The sequence below is a fragment of the Calypte anna genome, chromosome 3, assembly GCF_003957555.1.
Source record: "Calypte anna isolate BGI_N300 chromosome 3, bCalAnn1_v1.p, whole genome shotgun sequence".
In the NCBI taxonomy this organism is placed as follows: Eukaryota; Metazoa; Chordata; class Aves; order Apodiformes; family Trochilidae; genus Calypte; species Calypte anna.
The window spans coordinates 39,642,298-39,658,948 of NC_044246.1; the positions used below are offsets into that span (position 1 = coordinate 39,642,298).

The 16,651-nt window shown below is 41.2% G+C and overlaps 1 protein-coding gene across 9 annotated transcripts in view; it reads right to left on the reverse strand.

Moving 5' to 3' along the window:
• VPS54 (VPS54 subunit of GARP complex) overlaps positions 1–16,651 on the reverse strand; it is a 50,921-nt gene that overhangs the window by 1,420 nt on the left and 32,850 nt on the right. For all 9 annotated transcript variants that reach the window (XM_030448446.1, XM_030448450.1, XM_030448448.1 and 6 more), the window contains 9 exons: positions 16,254–16,435; positions 15,330–15,442; positions 14,207–14,270; positions 12,295–12,400; positions 9,320–9,407; positions 7,552–7,673; positions 7,360–7,440; positions 3,635–3,742; positions 2,605–2,699 (listed from right to left, as the gene is read on the reverse strand). In XM_030448446.1, the coding sequence (XP_030304306.1) occupies positions 2,605–2,699; positions 3,635–3,742; positions 7,360–7,440; positions 7,552–7,673; positions 9,320–9,407; positions 12,295–12,400; positions 14,207–14,270; positions 15,330–15,442; positions 16,254–16,435 (959 nt within the window). The remainder of the gene's footprint in view (positions 1–2,604; positions 2,700–3,634; positions 3,743–7,359; positions 7,441–7,551; positions 7,674–9,319; positions 9,408–12,294; positions 12,401–14,206; positions 14,271–15,329; positions 15,443–16,253; positions 16,436–16,651) is intronic.

The window sequence follows — 16,651 nt, forward strand, 5'->3', positions numbered from 1 at the left end:
ACCCATCCACCTGGAGCAGTCAGAAAAACCACCGGGGTTTGTTTATGACTCTGGTACACAATGACCACAATGCATGTTCCAACAGTAAGCCTGCATTAGAGGTTTTAAGTATCACTTCAAAACACAGAGCTACAGATGTGGTTTATTTTACAGCAGTGATTGTGTGTAATATGATTACTGCTAGGTGTAAAACTAGTCATAGGAAAGGGAGATGAAGAAATGAGTTCAGAAAACTCAGCAGGAATTGGGTAGTAAAGCTTCTACTCTCTGGCTGTAATCGCAGCCTTATCTTGACTTTAAACCCCTGATTCCATTGCAACTTAGAATATTAATTATTGAAACATTAGCTTCTGTTTCTGGACAGTTAATGTAAAAGCTTCCCAACAGCGCTACTGGTTGCAACAGTTTATACAGAGTTAAAATCCCTCTTACATTGTTGAAACAGATGAGGGGATGACAGAAAGATGAGTGTGGTGTTTCCAGTTAAAAAGCAACAAGAGAAAGGCATAAAAATATTTTCAGTGTAAAAAATTAACCAGGATCCACGGGCCTGGATTTTTACTGTTAATACAGAAACACAAGCAGTTTAAGATAGGATAAGAAAAGCAGTTAAAAACTAGGTCAATGAAGATTGCTGCTGGAAGAGCAGCAAGTAAAATCCAGCATTTGATGTTTCCTTTCTCTAATGGCCCCGGTGACACACTCCCAGAGAGCTGTGTTCTACCCTGAGTAACTGCTGCCATGAAAGAAACCAGCCTGGGGCGTTACTGTTCCCAGCTGCAGCTGAGAGACACCACCAGAACGTCACCAGGAACCTCCGACCAAAAAAGGATCCATTTACACCATCCAGCCCTGAGCAAACAAAACTGGCAGAGTGGGATGAAGAGAGCACAGCAGAGTGTTCAGGACTAACAACCCCAGTGGGAAATGTTCCTGAACACTCTCTGGGTGCTCTTGTTTCAGCTGGAGGTGCTGCAGCCTCTCACTCCTCTTCAGGGTGCTTGGCTGCCTTACAAATGAATTAGTGAGGACCAAAGGCAACGAGATGCTGTCTTGTGAGTATGCCACAAGTACAGAAAATCATCATTTCAGATCAACTCTTTCAAAGAGTGTAAGGATGAATAAGTAAGCTTGAGCAGGACAAGTAAGAATAAATTGGACAGGAATAAAAATTCTTCATTCCAGCAACATTGGAAACATTTCTTAACATGCACCTCTGGCTTCTTCAACCCCAGACAATGCTTTCATGCATGTGGGTAGGCTGGCTGAATTTCACTGAAAATTACACTAAATTGCACTGCAAACAAACACCTCCAGGTCATTAGGAATGATTATAAATCCCACCATTTCAGGGAACAATCCAAGTTACAATAGGATTCAGCCCGTGAGAGGCTGCAGGCCTTCCTGGGAGGTGTGGGATGCCAGACACAGCCTCTCAGGAAAGGTACCACCAACGGGTTTGATGATGGAGGACTGGGCTGAGGCAGGGAAGGGGAAAAGCTCTGTGACTGGAACCTCTGTTTCAAAACATGAGCCAGCAGTGTGCCCAGGTGGCCAAGAAAGCCAATGGCATCCTGGCCTGTATCAGGAACAGCGTCGCCAGCAGGTCCAAGGCAGTGATTCTGCCCCTGTACTCAGCCCTGGTGAGGCCACACCTCGAGTACTGTGTCCAGTTCTGGGCCCCCCAGTTCAGGAAGGATATCAAGGTCCTGGAGCAGGTCCAAAGGAGGGCAACCAGGCTGGTGAAGGGACTCAAGCACAGACCCTATGAGGAGAGGCTGAGGGAGCTGGGGCTGTTCAGCCTGGAGAAGAGGCAGCTCAGGGGAGACCTCATCGCTCTCTACAACTCCCTGAAAGGAGGAGGTTGCCAGGTGGGGGTTGGTCTCTTTTGCCAGACGACTTTCAACAAGACAAGAGGGCATGGTCTTAAGTTGTGCCAGGGGAAGTTTAGGTTGGATATTAGAAAGAATTTCTTTACGGAGAGGGTGATCAGGCATTGGAATGGGCTGCCCAGGGAAGTAGTGGATTCTCCATCCCTGGAGATATTTAAAAAGAGACTGGATGTGGCACTCAGTGCCATGGTCTAGCAACCGCAACAGTGGTTCAAGGGTTGGACTCGATGATCTCTGAGGTCCCTTCCAACCCAGCCAATTCTATGATTCTATGAAAACCAGTTCTGCTGTAAAAATGATTTCTGTATAGAAGCTGCCCACTGCTCAGATGAAATACCCATTTTTTCCTATTTTTACTTTGCTAGCACCATGAGTCATCATCTCTGTTTCAAAACTGCTTCATGAATCATGCAAATCTTGCAAATCAAGCTGTGGCTACTGCTGCCACACAAAAGGAGAAAAAGCAGTCCATGAGCTGAAGAAACCTACAGCAGGTTTCCAGTAGCTCATTAAACTCCAGCTCTCATTCTATTAACAGGCTGACTGCATCCCTAGTTCCTATGGAAAGGCACAAGTCCTCTGCCTTACTGTGAAAAAGCTCCAAATGGGACGTACTAAAATGCAGTGTGGCCGAGTCCTGCAAGCACAACTTTCTTCCAGAAGGGAAGTCTCCTTATTTGAATTAAGCAGTAAAAAAGGTGCCCAAACATACCCATTCAGAGGTCCTCCATCATTGACTACATTTAGGTGGGCCAGCTGCCTCTTCAGGTGAAGTTTGTAGCTTGCGTTAATTCGTAAAAACAACATCTAGAAGAGACCACAGAACCAGAATAAGGAACCATCCCCTTGTTTGCATCACTGCCTACAGAGATGAAATGCATTGCAAACACCTTAAATCACTTAACTTTTGGTTTTGTTTTTGCAAATTCATGCAAATTAATGCAAATCATTTTTCCCTTCTGCCAGTCCTTTGGCCTCCTCCTCTTTCTGGGCACATACAATATGTAACACAGGGGACAGTATACACCCTCATTTGTTACATTTGTGGCACTTGGAGCACACATTCTCTGGAGCACTGATTTTTCTTCCCTGTTGTCCGAGGTATCCAGCAAGGCTAGAAGACAAATTCTGTCCTGCATATAACCACATGAAGCCGTTTTTTCCAAGAAAACACGATATAAGAGTTTGAAGGGACCATTTAATTTAATAGAAAAGAGAAACTACATCACAGTGTGTCTAGTGACTGGGCAAGTCCTTCCTGTCCTTAGATTTAGCATCTCTGCAGCAGCAATAGCTGCAGCGAAATAATGAAAAACCATTATCTGGTACATTTTGGCTGCATAATACATTAAGGGACCTTAAGAAGCCACAAGGGTTGAGAAGTTTTACCAAAGAATTCCATATAAGGACTCTATTTGAGCCTTGAATTGTTGCATTTGTCTAGTATTTCAGCACTAATTCCTGAATTGAAGATTCACCTCTCCAGATATTCAAATTAATCTCAAAATGCTGGAATCAGTGCTTTTGGTGTGTCTCATCAGTCTCCCTGCACATCTGAACACTTAAGTTCAGTGCAGACTGAGCTGTCTTCATGACTGCTGCCAGCCCCTTGAATATGTGGGTTTGCAAAGATTCAAAAGAGATTCCCCACCCCCTACAGATAAAGTAGAAATCCCTCTTGTTGCTGACTTCATGTGCTTTTGCAGGGGAGGTGTTAAAGGAATCTCAAAAATAACATTCACCTGAGTTTGCTCCTCAGGAAGGAGATCATATATAGCTTCATGCATCTTTGCCATTTGCTTGCAGATATTCCTGAAGCATGCCGAAGGAACAGGAGCTTTCACTTCATACTGCAAATAAAACCACCACCAGTTAGTCTTTTCTACTGCTTTAAAATGGTTTATATAGGAGAGTTTCCAGCAGCCCTTTGTGAAGCCCTGTGTTACTCATGATGTCACGAATCAAGGTCCATTCAGAATTTCACAAATCCAAATGGTCTCTGGGCATGAACCAATTCAGCCAAGGACTCGCGTTACACAATCTTTTAGCACTTCTTGCTGTATAAGCTAAGAGTAAGATGCAAAGCAGCATGAAACGGGAGGATATCCCGACTTCATCTGTTCATCTTTGTTAGTTTTGAATCGCTTCTCTGCTCATTTTTTTGCTGGTTTCCATTCCATGAATTACGGATGCAGCGAGAATCGTCGCTGTGCCAGCGCCGCAGATGAGCAGCATGTGGGCTGCTGGAGCTGCTCCTCTCTCTCAGAGCTGCGTGAGTCAATGACAGACAAGCAGCTCTGCCTCTGATGAATAAGCCCCTCAAGTACTTTGTGAGAGAAAACTACTTCTCTATGATCACATGCATCCAGATTCCTGAAGGAACCAGGAAAGGAAAGCATAAAGAAATGGAAACTCCTGAAAATTCAGTATTGGCCATGGAAAAAAAAAAAAATAAAGAAAAAGAAAAAACCCCACAAAAACACTACAGAAATATCTTGGAGGGCAAAGTAGAAAATGTCCCTTCCTCCAGCAGCTGAGCTCCAAGCAGCAAGACACTGGAAATGACCAGGTGGTAAGAGATTGGCTACAAAGGGAACAAAACTCTTACTCCCCACCCTGGGTAGGGATGATCTGAATATAATTTCAAAGTGTCTCTGAATATAATTTCAGAGACATTTTGAAAAACTGTGCCAGGAACACTGAAGGCAGCTCTTCAGCTCCTGGTGGAGAAGCTGTGCTAGAACAGACCCGAGTTAAACACGGGTAGGTCCCCTGTAGCAGTGTGATACTTTCCCACAAAGCCTTGCAAAACTCAGCTGAATCATTTCAACTGAATTATTTACAAACACATTGGAGAAGAAGCTCTCTCTAATGATAGCCTGAATTGTGAAAGAGAACAAAGCTTGCCCGAGTGTGAGAGAGAAAATTAAATGGGGAGTTTTGAGAAAGGAAAAGCCAAACCAATGACCTAATTTTGAGGAGTAGCAGAAAAATAGTGCTTATTGCTCCAGGAGCCATTCTCCCTGCGTGGGACAACTGCACAGCATGCAGGATTGTGCCTCAAGACATGGGAATTAGGCAACAAACAATTTACACTTTACCAGTATGCTGTAAAGACAAAGGGAACCAGCAAGCTGTACAAATGGCTTTTGCATGACTACAGACAATTTACACTCTTCATCATGATGGGGGAAAAGCAGTAGCACCAGAAAGAAACTTAACTTCAGCCCTGCAAGGTGCCATTTTGATCTCTAGCTAAGGACAACAGTGTGTAATACCATAGGGAATCAGAGAAAGATTCACTGTTCTTCTGTCCAAACAGCCACAAGACAGCAAGCACAAACAAACTTTTACAGTTTTTCTAAAAAATGATGCCTTTTTCACTTACTAAATAGCCCTGTTCCTGTTTTATCCCCTTGCCAAAGTTAACAGACAGATGCTGTGAACTGTCTGTGCAGTTGTGACACACCCTGCTGAGAGCGTGGCCTCACCACAACAGCTCCTGTTCCACAGGGTTCCCAGATGGAAGCAAACCCTGGAAATGCAAAAGTAACTTGTCCACATAACCCAAATGTGAGGTCAGAGTCCCTTCTACTGGATCAACCTTTGTCTTCTCCAAAGCAGGTTTCTAGACTGTGCAATGTTTGGTTTTACAGCATGCTGGACACATGCACTGGAACTTGCTTGTTCAGATGTACACTCTTTAAAACAGGTGACCCCTTTATCCACAAGGCACTGAAATATTTGGACTCTCATAAAAACTTATATAACAACACAGTGATATGGTTGCACTGACATGCTCATTTGCAAATTCCCTGGTTTTCTGTTCTTCAGAGCCTTCAGTGCCAAGACTTCATGATTTCAGGAACAAGATAAGGCAAATTATCAGGTGTGCTAGGAATGGAAGCAAACTAACACATGGCCTCCTCTTCTACACTCCGTGGGTTGCATTCACAGGAGCCAGGGGTGGTTCTCAACCAAGCCTTCAAGAGCTCCAAAGGAGAGAAATACTCTCAGCTTACATCTCATGCCAGCTCACACGGGGAGCTGGGCTGTAGAGGGAAGGACAGCAAGGGATGGATACTTACTAATTACCATCAAGAACACAGACTGTGTTACTGTCTTGTTGCAGGCTAACTTGTTTAGTATCAGTAACCTAAATTCTTGCATTTGTCTTTTATTTTCAAGAGATAAAGAGGCAAGTGACCAAAGAGGTAAGTGACTAAAAAGCCATGTTACTTCATAGAACAGATATTTTCATGTGGGGCAAAAACGCCCAAAAGCAGCAGGCCACTTCCTGGGATCTTTAGAAAAGGGCATAAGCATAAACAGGGGGTGCAGAATCCTCGTTTAAATGCTTTGATTTTTTTTGTCCCTAAGTTTAAGTAACACTATTTGATACCCCAAAGAAACAGATGAAAAGAAAAAGCACAACATAAAATAACAGAAGCAGCAAGGGAAGACAGAAATGATTCCTGTTACAGATGCCTCACTGCAGCCCCCATTAGCCTGTTCCCTATCTGTGCTCCACCAGGGAGATGTTGTGCTTCTTGTACACTCCTACAAGGAAGAGGTTGGCCCAGGCCAATCAACAAATCTGACACTAAAGAATTAATTTAGTATTGCTCTTAATTTATTGCTCTTAGTGAGCAGCTTCTTTTTTTTAAAAAAAGAAAAAAAAAAAAGCATCAGATGCATTTGGAGCACTAAGCTTTACAAGTTCACATACTTATTCTGTTGGATCTGTGAGCCCAGGAAGTCTCATCTTGGGGTAGCTTCTGTCAGTGTATTTGGTGTCTAGGTGGGCCAGAGTGAGTGGATCCATCTGAGGATCAGCCTCCTCCACTGACACACAAGTGCTCAAAAATAAAAAAAACCCACACCAACCAAAAACAAAACTAAGGGCACTTCATGGAAAGCCATACACAGCAGGGACTGCCAAGTGCAGCCCCCAGTTCCAAAGTCTGCCAGGATGGTTCTTCCCCTCCAAAAACTTTTCCTTCTCAGCAGTAGCTTTGGTGTTTCCTCAGCTGCAAGAAATTACACACTCCCCAATTCCAAAGAGGCACCGTCAGGAAGAGCAGGAAACAGGAACCAGCTCAGCCTGACTGCAGGCAAGAGCTGTCAGTGGATAGAACTGCATAGGGTAGGAGAGCACTTCAGCTTCTGAACACCAGAGCATCTGAACCAGCCAAAGCACTTCCGGTACTGCTGAAGGAGTACACAAACCACTTTTTTTGGGGGGGAGCGAGGGAGGTGTGAAGGTGACTGACACCCAGGTGGTGAATGTTAAAACAAAACATATTCACAAGTACAGCACAGAGCTTTGTGTTTATACAGTTTAAAGAAGTCCAAATAAGTCCTGATTAGGAAAGCTTAAGATTCCATTTGAAAACATCTGGACTGTATACAACAAGATCTCCAACTGCAATTTAGAGAGCGTACAATTATTTCCATAAATCATTACCTTGGATAACAGTTTGTCAAATAAGCTATCCATTATGGCAACGAGCTTTGCTGAAATTTCAGCTACGTGGTCATGATAATCCTGTAATGGAAGAAAGCAGGTTTTATTTACTATCTAATGACATTCATAATCTTTAGAGCACAATTGACAAGCAGAACTTTGCATTTAATTAGGAAATGTCAAAAGAATTACCTTCGTAATGTGGTCAAAATGCCTGAGCATGCTAAACTGCTTTGGCTGCAGTCGAGCTTCAAAATGAGCCCTGATGATAGGAATGTAGTGTACAATTAGCTGTAGGCAACGTGAAGAAAGGGCTGCAAATCCAGAAGAGAGAGAGGGAAAGAAAGATAACTTTATTATTACACATTAAAAGACATTTTGTATAGACTATATCTTCTTTAACATAAATAACACTTCTGTCACAATTCAGCATGCTTAAAAAAAAATAAAACAACAAGAAAACCCCAACAACTACCAACCCCGCAATACCATTTGGAGAAGGCATTTGTTCCCACTGGGAAACCCCACCCAGAGAAGACACCAGACTAGTACCTGGCTATTCACACCCAGCTTCTGTAAGGTACAAGATAAGGCCACTAATTTTACAAGTGGCTTTAACTGTCTGCTTGACATTCTGAGCCCTGAGCACACAGAGACATCAGAGACATATCATAAAAGACCTGAATCATCAGCTGCCTACCTAACCTTGGCAGCCACATGCTCCAGCCATAGATCTTTCTTGTGCAGGAGGTGCAACACAAACACACTGCCCTGCCTGTGCTGAGCTGGTCAGAGCCTGCTCCTCTCTGCAATAACAGCAGGAGTACCAAAACCAAGCTTCTCCTGCATCCAACAGGGCCGGAGATGGCAGCAGGACACATGATGGTACCAGCATGGGCACCACACTGCCCAAGATTTCTGGTGTAAAGGCTGGATCCACATTGTGTCTGCTTCAACCCAGTGGCCCAGTGGGAGGAAGCCTCTCAACCCATTCTCCTCAAGCTATTCCCTTTTTAAAAAGAAGATAAATGCAGAGTGCTAACCAGGACACTCTGAAATATGGGAGAGGCAAGTTCAAACATCGGCCTCAACCCATCAACCAAAGGCACCTAAATCCAGGAGACAGTTTAAAACTGGGGGTCTTGGGCAGTGTGTCAGGCTTTCCTGTAGCCTGCACCTGCTTCTCTCCAGCTTTTTGGAGTGGATAAGCAATCCTAGCAGGTAACTGGGAGCTGCACACTGAAAACGAGAAACTCTAAAGCCCAAATCATAGTTTGGATTCAGCACACAGACACTGAGCCCTAAGTTACCTGACTGCAGAGGGACATTCAACCACAAAAAGACTCACTGTCCAATTCAGAGCCACCCACAGAAATCATTTGGCATGTTACTGACACACGGTTCCGACCCGCGGGAGCTGCATCTGGGCACTGTGTGACAGAACACTGCACCACGGGGCAGACGGCACTGCAGAGCTCAGCAAAATGCACGGGGAGACAGGGGTTGGGCTGCATTCCTCTACCTACCTAACTCCAGTCTCAAGATCTGACCACTCAGCAGTTTCCAAGCATGCCAAAGCCATCACTGAAACAGTAACTACACCTTCTCCACATCCAAATGTTTCCAGGGAAAACTTACTAGACTGTATGTTTTGTTCATATGTTTCACTCATGTAACACAGACAAGCTTTACATTTACAGGGACCCAGCAGGCAGCAAAAGAATTTGATGGATTTTAGTGCACCCCTTAATCAGACTTAATCAACTCACTAGCTTATATACACATTTTACCCCCTAACCAGCAAGATCTTATCACCCCTCATGCACAGCACCACAACACAAACATAGCTCATCATAAATGCTTAGGGGTTTTTTGTGTTTGCTTTTTCATTTATTTTTCTGCTTGTTTTTTTAACAGACAGAACAACAAGCTTTGACATTTTAAATATAGAAATCCATACCTAGGTTTTTCGTAGTGATTGTTTTCAAACCAACAACTTGTAATGCACCAGCTCCAAGGACTAGCTGGCAACTTCTAGAGTTGAAATACTGTGAGGAAGAAAAAGGCAATGAAAACGCATGCTGACTCTTCAACAGCTACACATAACCACAGTTTAGAAATACCATCAACATAATTTTGCAAGATTAAATATTATGAAGGCCAATACCAGTTTCACATGCTCCTTACTACAGAGGACTCCACAACCGTTAGTTAAAAAAAAACAAAAGGAACTTTTTCACAACTCCTAATGATCAATGGCCTGCAGTATTTTTTGACTCCAGATAATACTAGAGCAGTCAAGGCAGCGTTTCAGTAAAGGGAAGCAGAAATATTGCTATTAAAATTGCTGTTAAAAACACAGCTACTCAGTGATTTCAATTTGCGGACTAATTTGTTTCCCTATGAGACCTCTGGGTAAGACTGCTCTCAGTTCTTTTGTTCTCAGGACGAAAAGCAGCAAGTCAGACTTGCTTCAGACTAGCTATGTTCAGCCTTCAAAAGTGATACAGAGGAACAGCTTCATACTAAAAATCTATACATTGTACCTCTCAAACCAGGACCTTGGATGGAGTGTGGAATCTCACTAGTAGAGTGAAGTCTCCCTACTTTACTACGTAAAGCACAATACCAGACTGGAAAAGGAAAATATCAGCAGAATAAGTTTCTGCTTTGATTCTAGACCTTACCTGTTGCTAATGTTAAAGAAAACTTGAAAACACTGGAGTAATTCAATTGCTGAGATGGCTGAGTCTGTGCTTGTAGCACTATAAAATACTGAGATTAAGAAATGATGCAGAGAAGATGTTACGCCAAGTCAAAAAACAACCCTGTAAAAAGTCTACATAGTCGATGAATATTGAGTGGATCTTCCTAATTTATTTTCAGTAGCAAAGAAGTTATCATTAAATGCACTCAGACCAGCAAAGTCTCTGAAGAATAAGACAGTTCCTGTTAGCATATTCTATCTTGCTTTGGAATTCTGCTCCACCACCAGCTTGAAGACCAGATATTCTAGACCAGCTCTGGTAATACAGTAGAAACAGAGAAGCCATTGCTGTTGTCCCTTCTGCAGTCTCAAACAGAAGTCAGGGTCTGAAACCACCTGACATTCACTTCATCTCCTCTTGAAAAGCAAGACCTTTTCTTAAGCCTCCTGGTGGACTTCAGAAGTGGATCCATGGAGTCAAAGACAGCCATCCTACACAGCCTCCTCTCCTCTGAGCTATTTAGCTCAGGTTAGCAGCAACTCATTGCCTGCGTGGCAGACCATTAAAAACACTCCCTGTAAAGGATGATGGGCACTTGTACTCTCTCCCTGCTTTTCGTAGATATCATTCAGTTACCAGACAGCCTGCAGCAGACAAAGCAGTGAGAAAGCAGCATGCCTGAAACATCAAAAGAGCAACACCCCCTCCTTGTGACTGCTTGGAGGAAAGCATTTCTGGCACCATGGCTGCAAGGCTTCTCTTCTCTGCACCAAGTGAACTCCAGCAATGAAGACTGTGTTTTTGTCCATGCACAGGTGTCATTTCACACTGGTTGCAGCCACATTCCAAAACTGCCTGGAATTTCATTACTTGGGAACACTTTGCAGTTCCCATCACAATAAAGCTTGGCTCTTGCTAACTTCAAAGCTTGCTAGCTATTGTCAAACAAAAAGTGGAGTGAACTGGAATTACACCTTGAGTGGTTCATGTTTTGTTCAAAGTGTAGTAAACGAGGTTTTCTTTTTGCAAGCTGTTCTTGCCAGCTCTCCAACTGATGGCACCTTGCCACCAATTAATACAACAATTAAACAGAACCTGACTTTTGAATATCAAGGAATAAAAAATAACTTACATAGAGCTAGAACAAGATATGGTAGGGAGGGGGAAGTAATATAGAGAAGTTATATCTAGCCAAGTTTGAGGCACCTGCTGCTATCCTGACTGCTGTGAAAAGATGCTGCAAGACTTGAGTGAAGCAGCAGCTGGGGAATCAGAGGTGAAGGGCAGCATCTCTGGTCCCAGACTGACTGATCTGCCTTGGATAGTGCTTTCAAAAGGGAAGGTTTGTGGATTAATCTGAATGATGACTACAGGGAGGAGAGTTCCTTTGTCTGGTTATTCAAACAAGAGCTACTAACAAAGGAAGGTTATTTAAAGGTCCATCTCCTACAGTGTGTTTCCCCTCCCCTGTCCCTCACCTTACGTAAAACGTACTTTTGGAGAGTAGAATCTGCTCATCTTTTATCAAAGATGCTTATGTTCAGAACTCTAATACCTGATACAACCTCTGTGGGAAAGGCAGGAGTGAAAACATTGAAATAAATTAGCTGCTCGGCTTTGGAGCCTGTATATATATGTGTGTAACAGTTTTAAGGTACAATCATGTGGTCCTTTTAATATTGCTACTTACATTACCTTGCAGTGTCTTTGCTTTACCAGCTTTCCTCTTCTCTGGTGACAAATAAATAAAAAAGGTCCTGATCTTTTTGTATTTTACAACAGAAGCTTCATTCCATACTATTTTTCATGGTTCTACTGAGTATTTTTCTACTGACTTGTAAAAAACAGGAGACTGGTTTCCTTCCTGAATATAGGTATATCTCTGTGGCATCAGGTATCAAATTGCTTTTTCCTTCAGCAGCATTAATCCCACATTCAGCCTGGATGACAGGCAGCTATGACAAGTACTACTAGACAGGATTTCCAGTATTACACTTTAAGAAGAAGAAAGATAGCCTCCCCCAAATTAATACATACAACAAATGGCATCTTTAATGCCCTTAGCTTAAAAGGTTACCTTATGCCACAGTAACAAACACAATCGTTTCTAGATAGTTTTTATTATTTATATGAAATCATAAAAGCATGTGAATTATTTCAGAGAGCAAGACACATTCTCTGCCCTGAATGCCCCTCATGAGCACTGATGGTACATTTGGAAACATACCTTCAGTAAATCAGACAGGCGGGTAAGCATGTCAGTAGTGATGGAAGGAATGTTATCCACACACTGGCAGTACTCAAGGATTATTCTTATTAACAGCAATACTGTCCTACAAGAGAAGGAACAACCAAATATGTCATCTTGGTGCACACAAGATGCTGAAAACTCAAACACAGCCAGTCATACTGATGGGAAACCACCTAATGCTATAGATTACAGCAATAAACATAACCACTAACTGATCCAAAGTAGAAGTAAAACATAAAAGAAGATGTACATAAAGATGGTCATAAAGAACATTCCATTACAGAGGGTGACGTGTGGAAAAATATTTAACACATGAGAAAAAAACGTCTAAGAGTCACTGGTATAACTTTTTCATCTCTAAAAAACCTCCTGCAGAATTAGAAGTCTCCATGCAGATGACAGCAAGGGACAAAAAAAAAAAAAAATTATATCTGAAGCTCCTTTCTTACACTACTGTGTAACTCTGGCCAACTTTGAACAAGTATAAAAATCCACAGAATGTAGATAACCACTACTGAAAATAACATAATTAATATGCTAAGGGACTGCAAAAATGGGAGGCATCTGTGAAAAAACAGCACCAAATATTCAAAGATGCTCAACACCTGTAATTTCCTCTGAATTCAGTAGGGATTGGAGTATTTGGGAGCTACTGGATGGAATCAGGCAGGCTACATGAAATCCAGGTTATTTCTCTGAATTCAAATAGACAGAAGGCAGGATCAGATGTTTAGAGTAGATAATCTAACATTCAAAAAAAAAATCTCTTCCTTCCTTTAAGCAGTATGGTGCAGAGAGATGATGATTAATGAACGGCGAATAAACACCTGGAGAATTTCTGGGGAACATCTAGGCTTTTTTTGTGAATACATTTTTTTTAATGAAATGCAATGAAACTGTACTTAGAAGTGCACAGAACTGAAATATTTGCACAATTGTGAAGCTGACAATTGCTCCACAGAGCTAAATACAAGAAGTTTCAAATGTGCAGAGATGGACTATCAAAAACAATCTATTAAGTAACCTGTATCCTCCAAAGCATGTTCAAATGCTCCTACACTTGACCTGAAATGCTTTTTTGCAGTGGTATCACTCGGCTGGCACTGAAGTTTGGAGCCATCAGCTCGTTTCCAATTGAACAGTGATGCATCATCATGAAGCAACTCATAAAATGACAGCTGGTCAAAGACATTATGTAAATCAGAACTTTTAAGTTTGGGGTAAATGAGTGCTAGGACTCTGGGGAATGAGATCTCCAGGTTTTACTCCCTCTCAAAAACCCCCTCATGTATATTTAATGCTTAAGCTCCACAGCCTTTAGAAACACAGCATGCTTTTAAATGAAAGACCTATGTGAGTATCATATATTTTAAAATGTCTTTGATACAACCAGCTTTAAGGAACTACTTTCCAATCCAAAGCAATCAAGACACAAAGAAACAGGAAACAGCATATGCAGCTTCAGAGATAGCCCACATCTTAATTTTGATCCCTTATTCTGAAAAGGATAAGCAATTACTCAGTAGTGGCCTCATGTATTTTTCCAGAGATAACCTATATTGCAAGAAAAAACAACAGTGTGCTTTGAAGACAAACCTGTATTTTCACAACTATGTTTTCATTAAATAATTGGGAAAATTCATATTCAATCCATATTCAATTGGAACCATAAATTTCAGCCTACTGATTCAGAGAAGAAAAAGTGTTTTAATGTACTGAAGATCTTGCAATGTCTTATAACTGTTACAGAAGTAAAGAGAAACTACTCTGTGGATGTAGAAGGTTTTCTTATTTAAATAAAATAGTTAAAGCTGCTAGCATTCATCACAGTTCTACTCAAAAGTTCTTGCCAACCAACCCAACACTAAGAGAAAAGAATGCATCTTACCCAACTGTTGCATATTTTTGTCCTTCAACAATAAGGAATTCAGTTGGCTTTCTCTCTTCAGTAGCTAGACATTTTAGAAAGAAAGAAAAAGGAAGAGCTGAACTAAAAAAAGGTTAAAATAAGCTAGTTTTTGAAAATACAGCACCACCATCAAACCACTGCTCTCTTTTACAATATTTATTAAATATTTTGTCATCCATCACAATTATTACCAGCCATTAAGTTACTTTATTATCTGCTGGGCTTTTAAATTAAAAAAAAAAACAAAAAACAAAGTCTCACAGTCATTTACAGACTTAGAAAGACGTTACAAACAGAAGAAGAAAATCAGAAAAAGTCACTAGTTTTTCTATTATACATTCTCAAATCATTTATTTCCTGTTTTCTTGAATGATGTGGCAAGAGCTTATTTTAAGAGCAATGGTTGATGAGTATTATCTGGTGTTGCATTCCATTACTGGAATGACTGCTGCCTAATACACTCTGTATCTGCTATATTCCTTTTTTCTTTCCCTCTGTGTATGTTTTCTTCCTCTTCTAGTTGTTCACACGTATTCATCATTGCAGTATGTCTAACCCTACAAGAACACATTATGCATTCCCATTCTGCACACCAGAAAATGGAGCACATAGACAAAAAAAGTGACTTGTCTGAGGTCAAATAAGGTTTCTGTGGCAAGGTAAACAATTACATGAGTTTTCATTTCTATGAGCAGCCACATGGGATGCTGTCATCTGAACAGCTGGCCAGTGAAGTAGTGGTAAGGAGCAAGCTCTGCTGAACACAAGAGGGGCTGAGTCCTCAATCCCTTGCAACACTTCATGGTATGTTCTGATAAAGGACTGAGACTACTTGTGTATAAAGTAGCTCCCTTCCTGTGCTAACACTTAAACAGGTTTCCAAAATCATTAAATAATCTTTAAAGGTCATCATAAGGCATCTTACCCCTGGTAACAGAAAAAAAAATTTAAAATAAAATAAAGGTATAAACTTCCTTCTGATCCCTCCAGAAGGCAACAGGCAAACACAGATCAAGAGTGACATCAGAATTGCTCATCACCATTCAATATCAGCATTTGCTGTTAATAAACTCAGTTAGCAGTAGGACTGCAAGATACACACCTGCTGGTTTCTTTTCAGGCAGAGAAATTCTGCCATCTGACACCGAATCGACAAGATCCTGAAACTCGGCAGGAACTTCAGCTTGTTTCCAGCGCTCGTTGTCCAGAAGGAGGCTAGTTACAAACACAAAACAGGAGGCTGAGAAAATTAAATACCTTTTCTTGACACTTCTCCTGCCTGTACTGCCATGGAATCAAAACTACAGTAGTCCTAAAAAACCCAGTGGCCCAAAATGTTACGCTATTCATCTTCACTAGAAAGAGGTGACCAATAATTAACAGTAGTAAAATAGAAAAAAATGCTGTGTTGGATTAGAGATCTCAATTTGTTCAATCTGTCACAGAGGAAAAAATTACTACAATGGCACTGAGGATCCTTATGAGATCACTGTCACTGAAGCCGTGTGTAAATAATTGAATTTAAAGAGCTCTTGATAGATGAGAGCAAAAAACTTGATGCATGTTGCTGGAAGGGATGTTCCCCGCTTGGTGTGCATCTGTTTCTTTTTGTTTGGTTGTTTTTTTGGGTTGGTTATGGGTTGAGTTGGATTTGATTTTGATTTTTTTCTTTTTTTTATTTTTACAACAGTTGAAAGTGAATAATCCTGAGTTTACTTAACTGCTAAGACAGACACACCCTGCCCTTCCACATCAGTATTGAGTATTTCTTGTAGCTTTACGACTGCCCTTATTCAGGTAACTGTGTAAGAATCCAGTTTGAAGTAATTAAGTTATGAAAACAGTAAAGTCTAAACCAATTTAAAAAAAATATTTTACTGTTTTTTTCTCATCACCTGCTCTTAAGTACAAGGGGCTTACTAGTGTTCTAGGCAACAAAATATTGTGTTTGCAACAAAACATGGATACAATTATTCATGTAAGATGACAAAGATCTTCTACCCTCAGATCTTCTAATCAAAGATACCTTAGTTTTGTCTTCCTTTCCTCATGGAATCTATTCACAAATCTATTGGCTTGACTCTGAAGTGCTCCTCTCAAGGACATACTTTTCCTGCCACAGATCTGCTCAGTATCTAAAATAAAGCCTTCCATCAAGCGAGACAGAGCAACAAACTCGTTGGAATTCAGCTTCTCTAGGAAACCATCCTATATGCAAAGAAAACCATTGTAAGGAGACAAAACACGACAAAAATTTAGAGATGTAAAGAAAATAACTAGTCACCATGTCTGAGGGTTATTAGTATTTTAAGATGCACATTATTTAACCCTAAATGGGACAGAGAAAGACTGAAGTGCAAGCAAGATATCTTGTAATAGATAAGCACTACCTGCAGGGAGCTTCAAAGACAGCAACTCAGAATA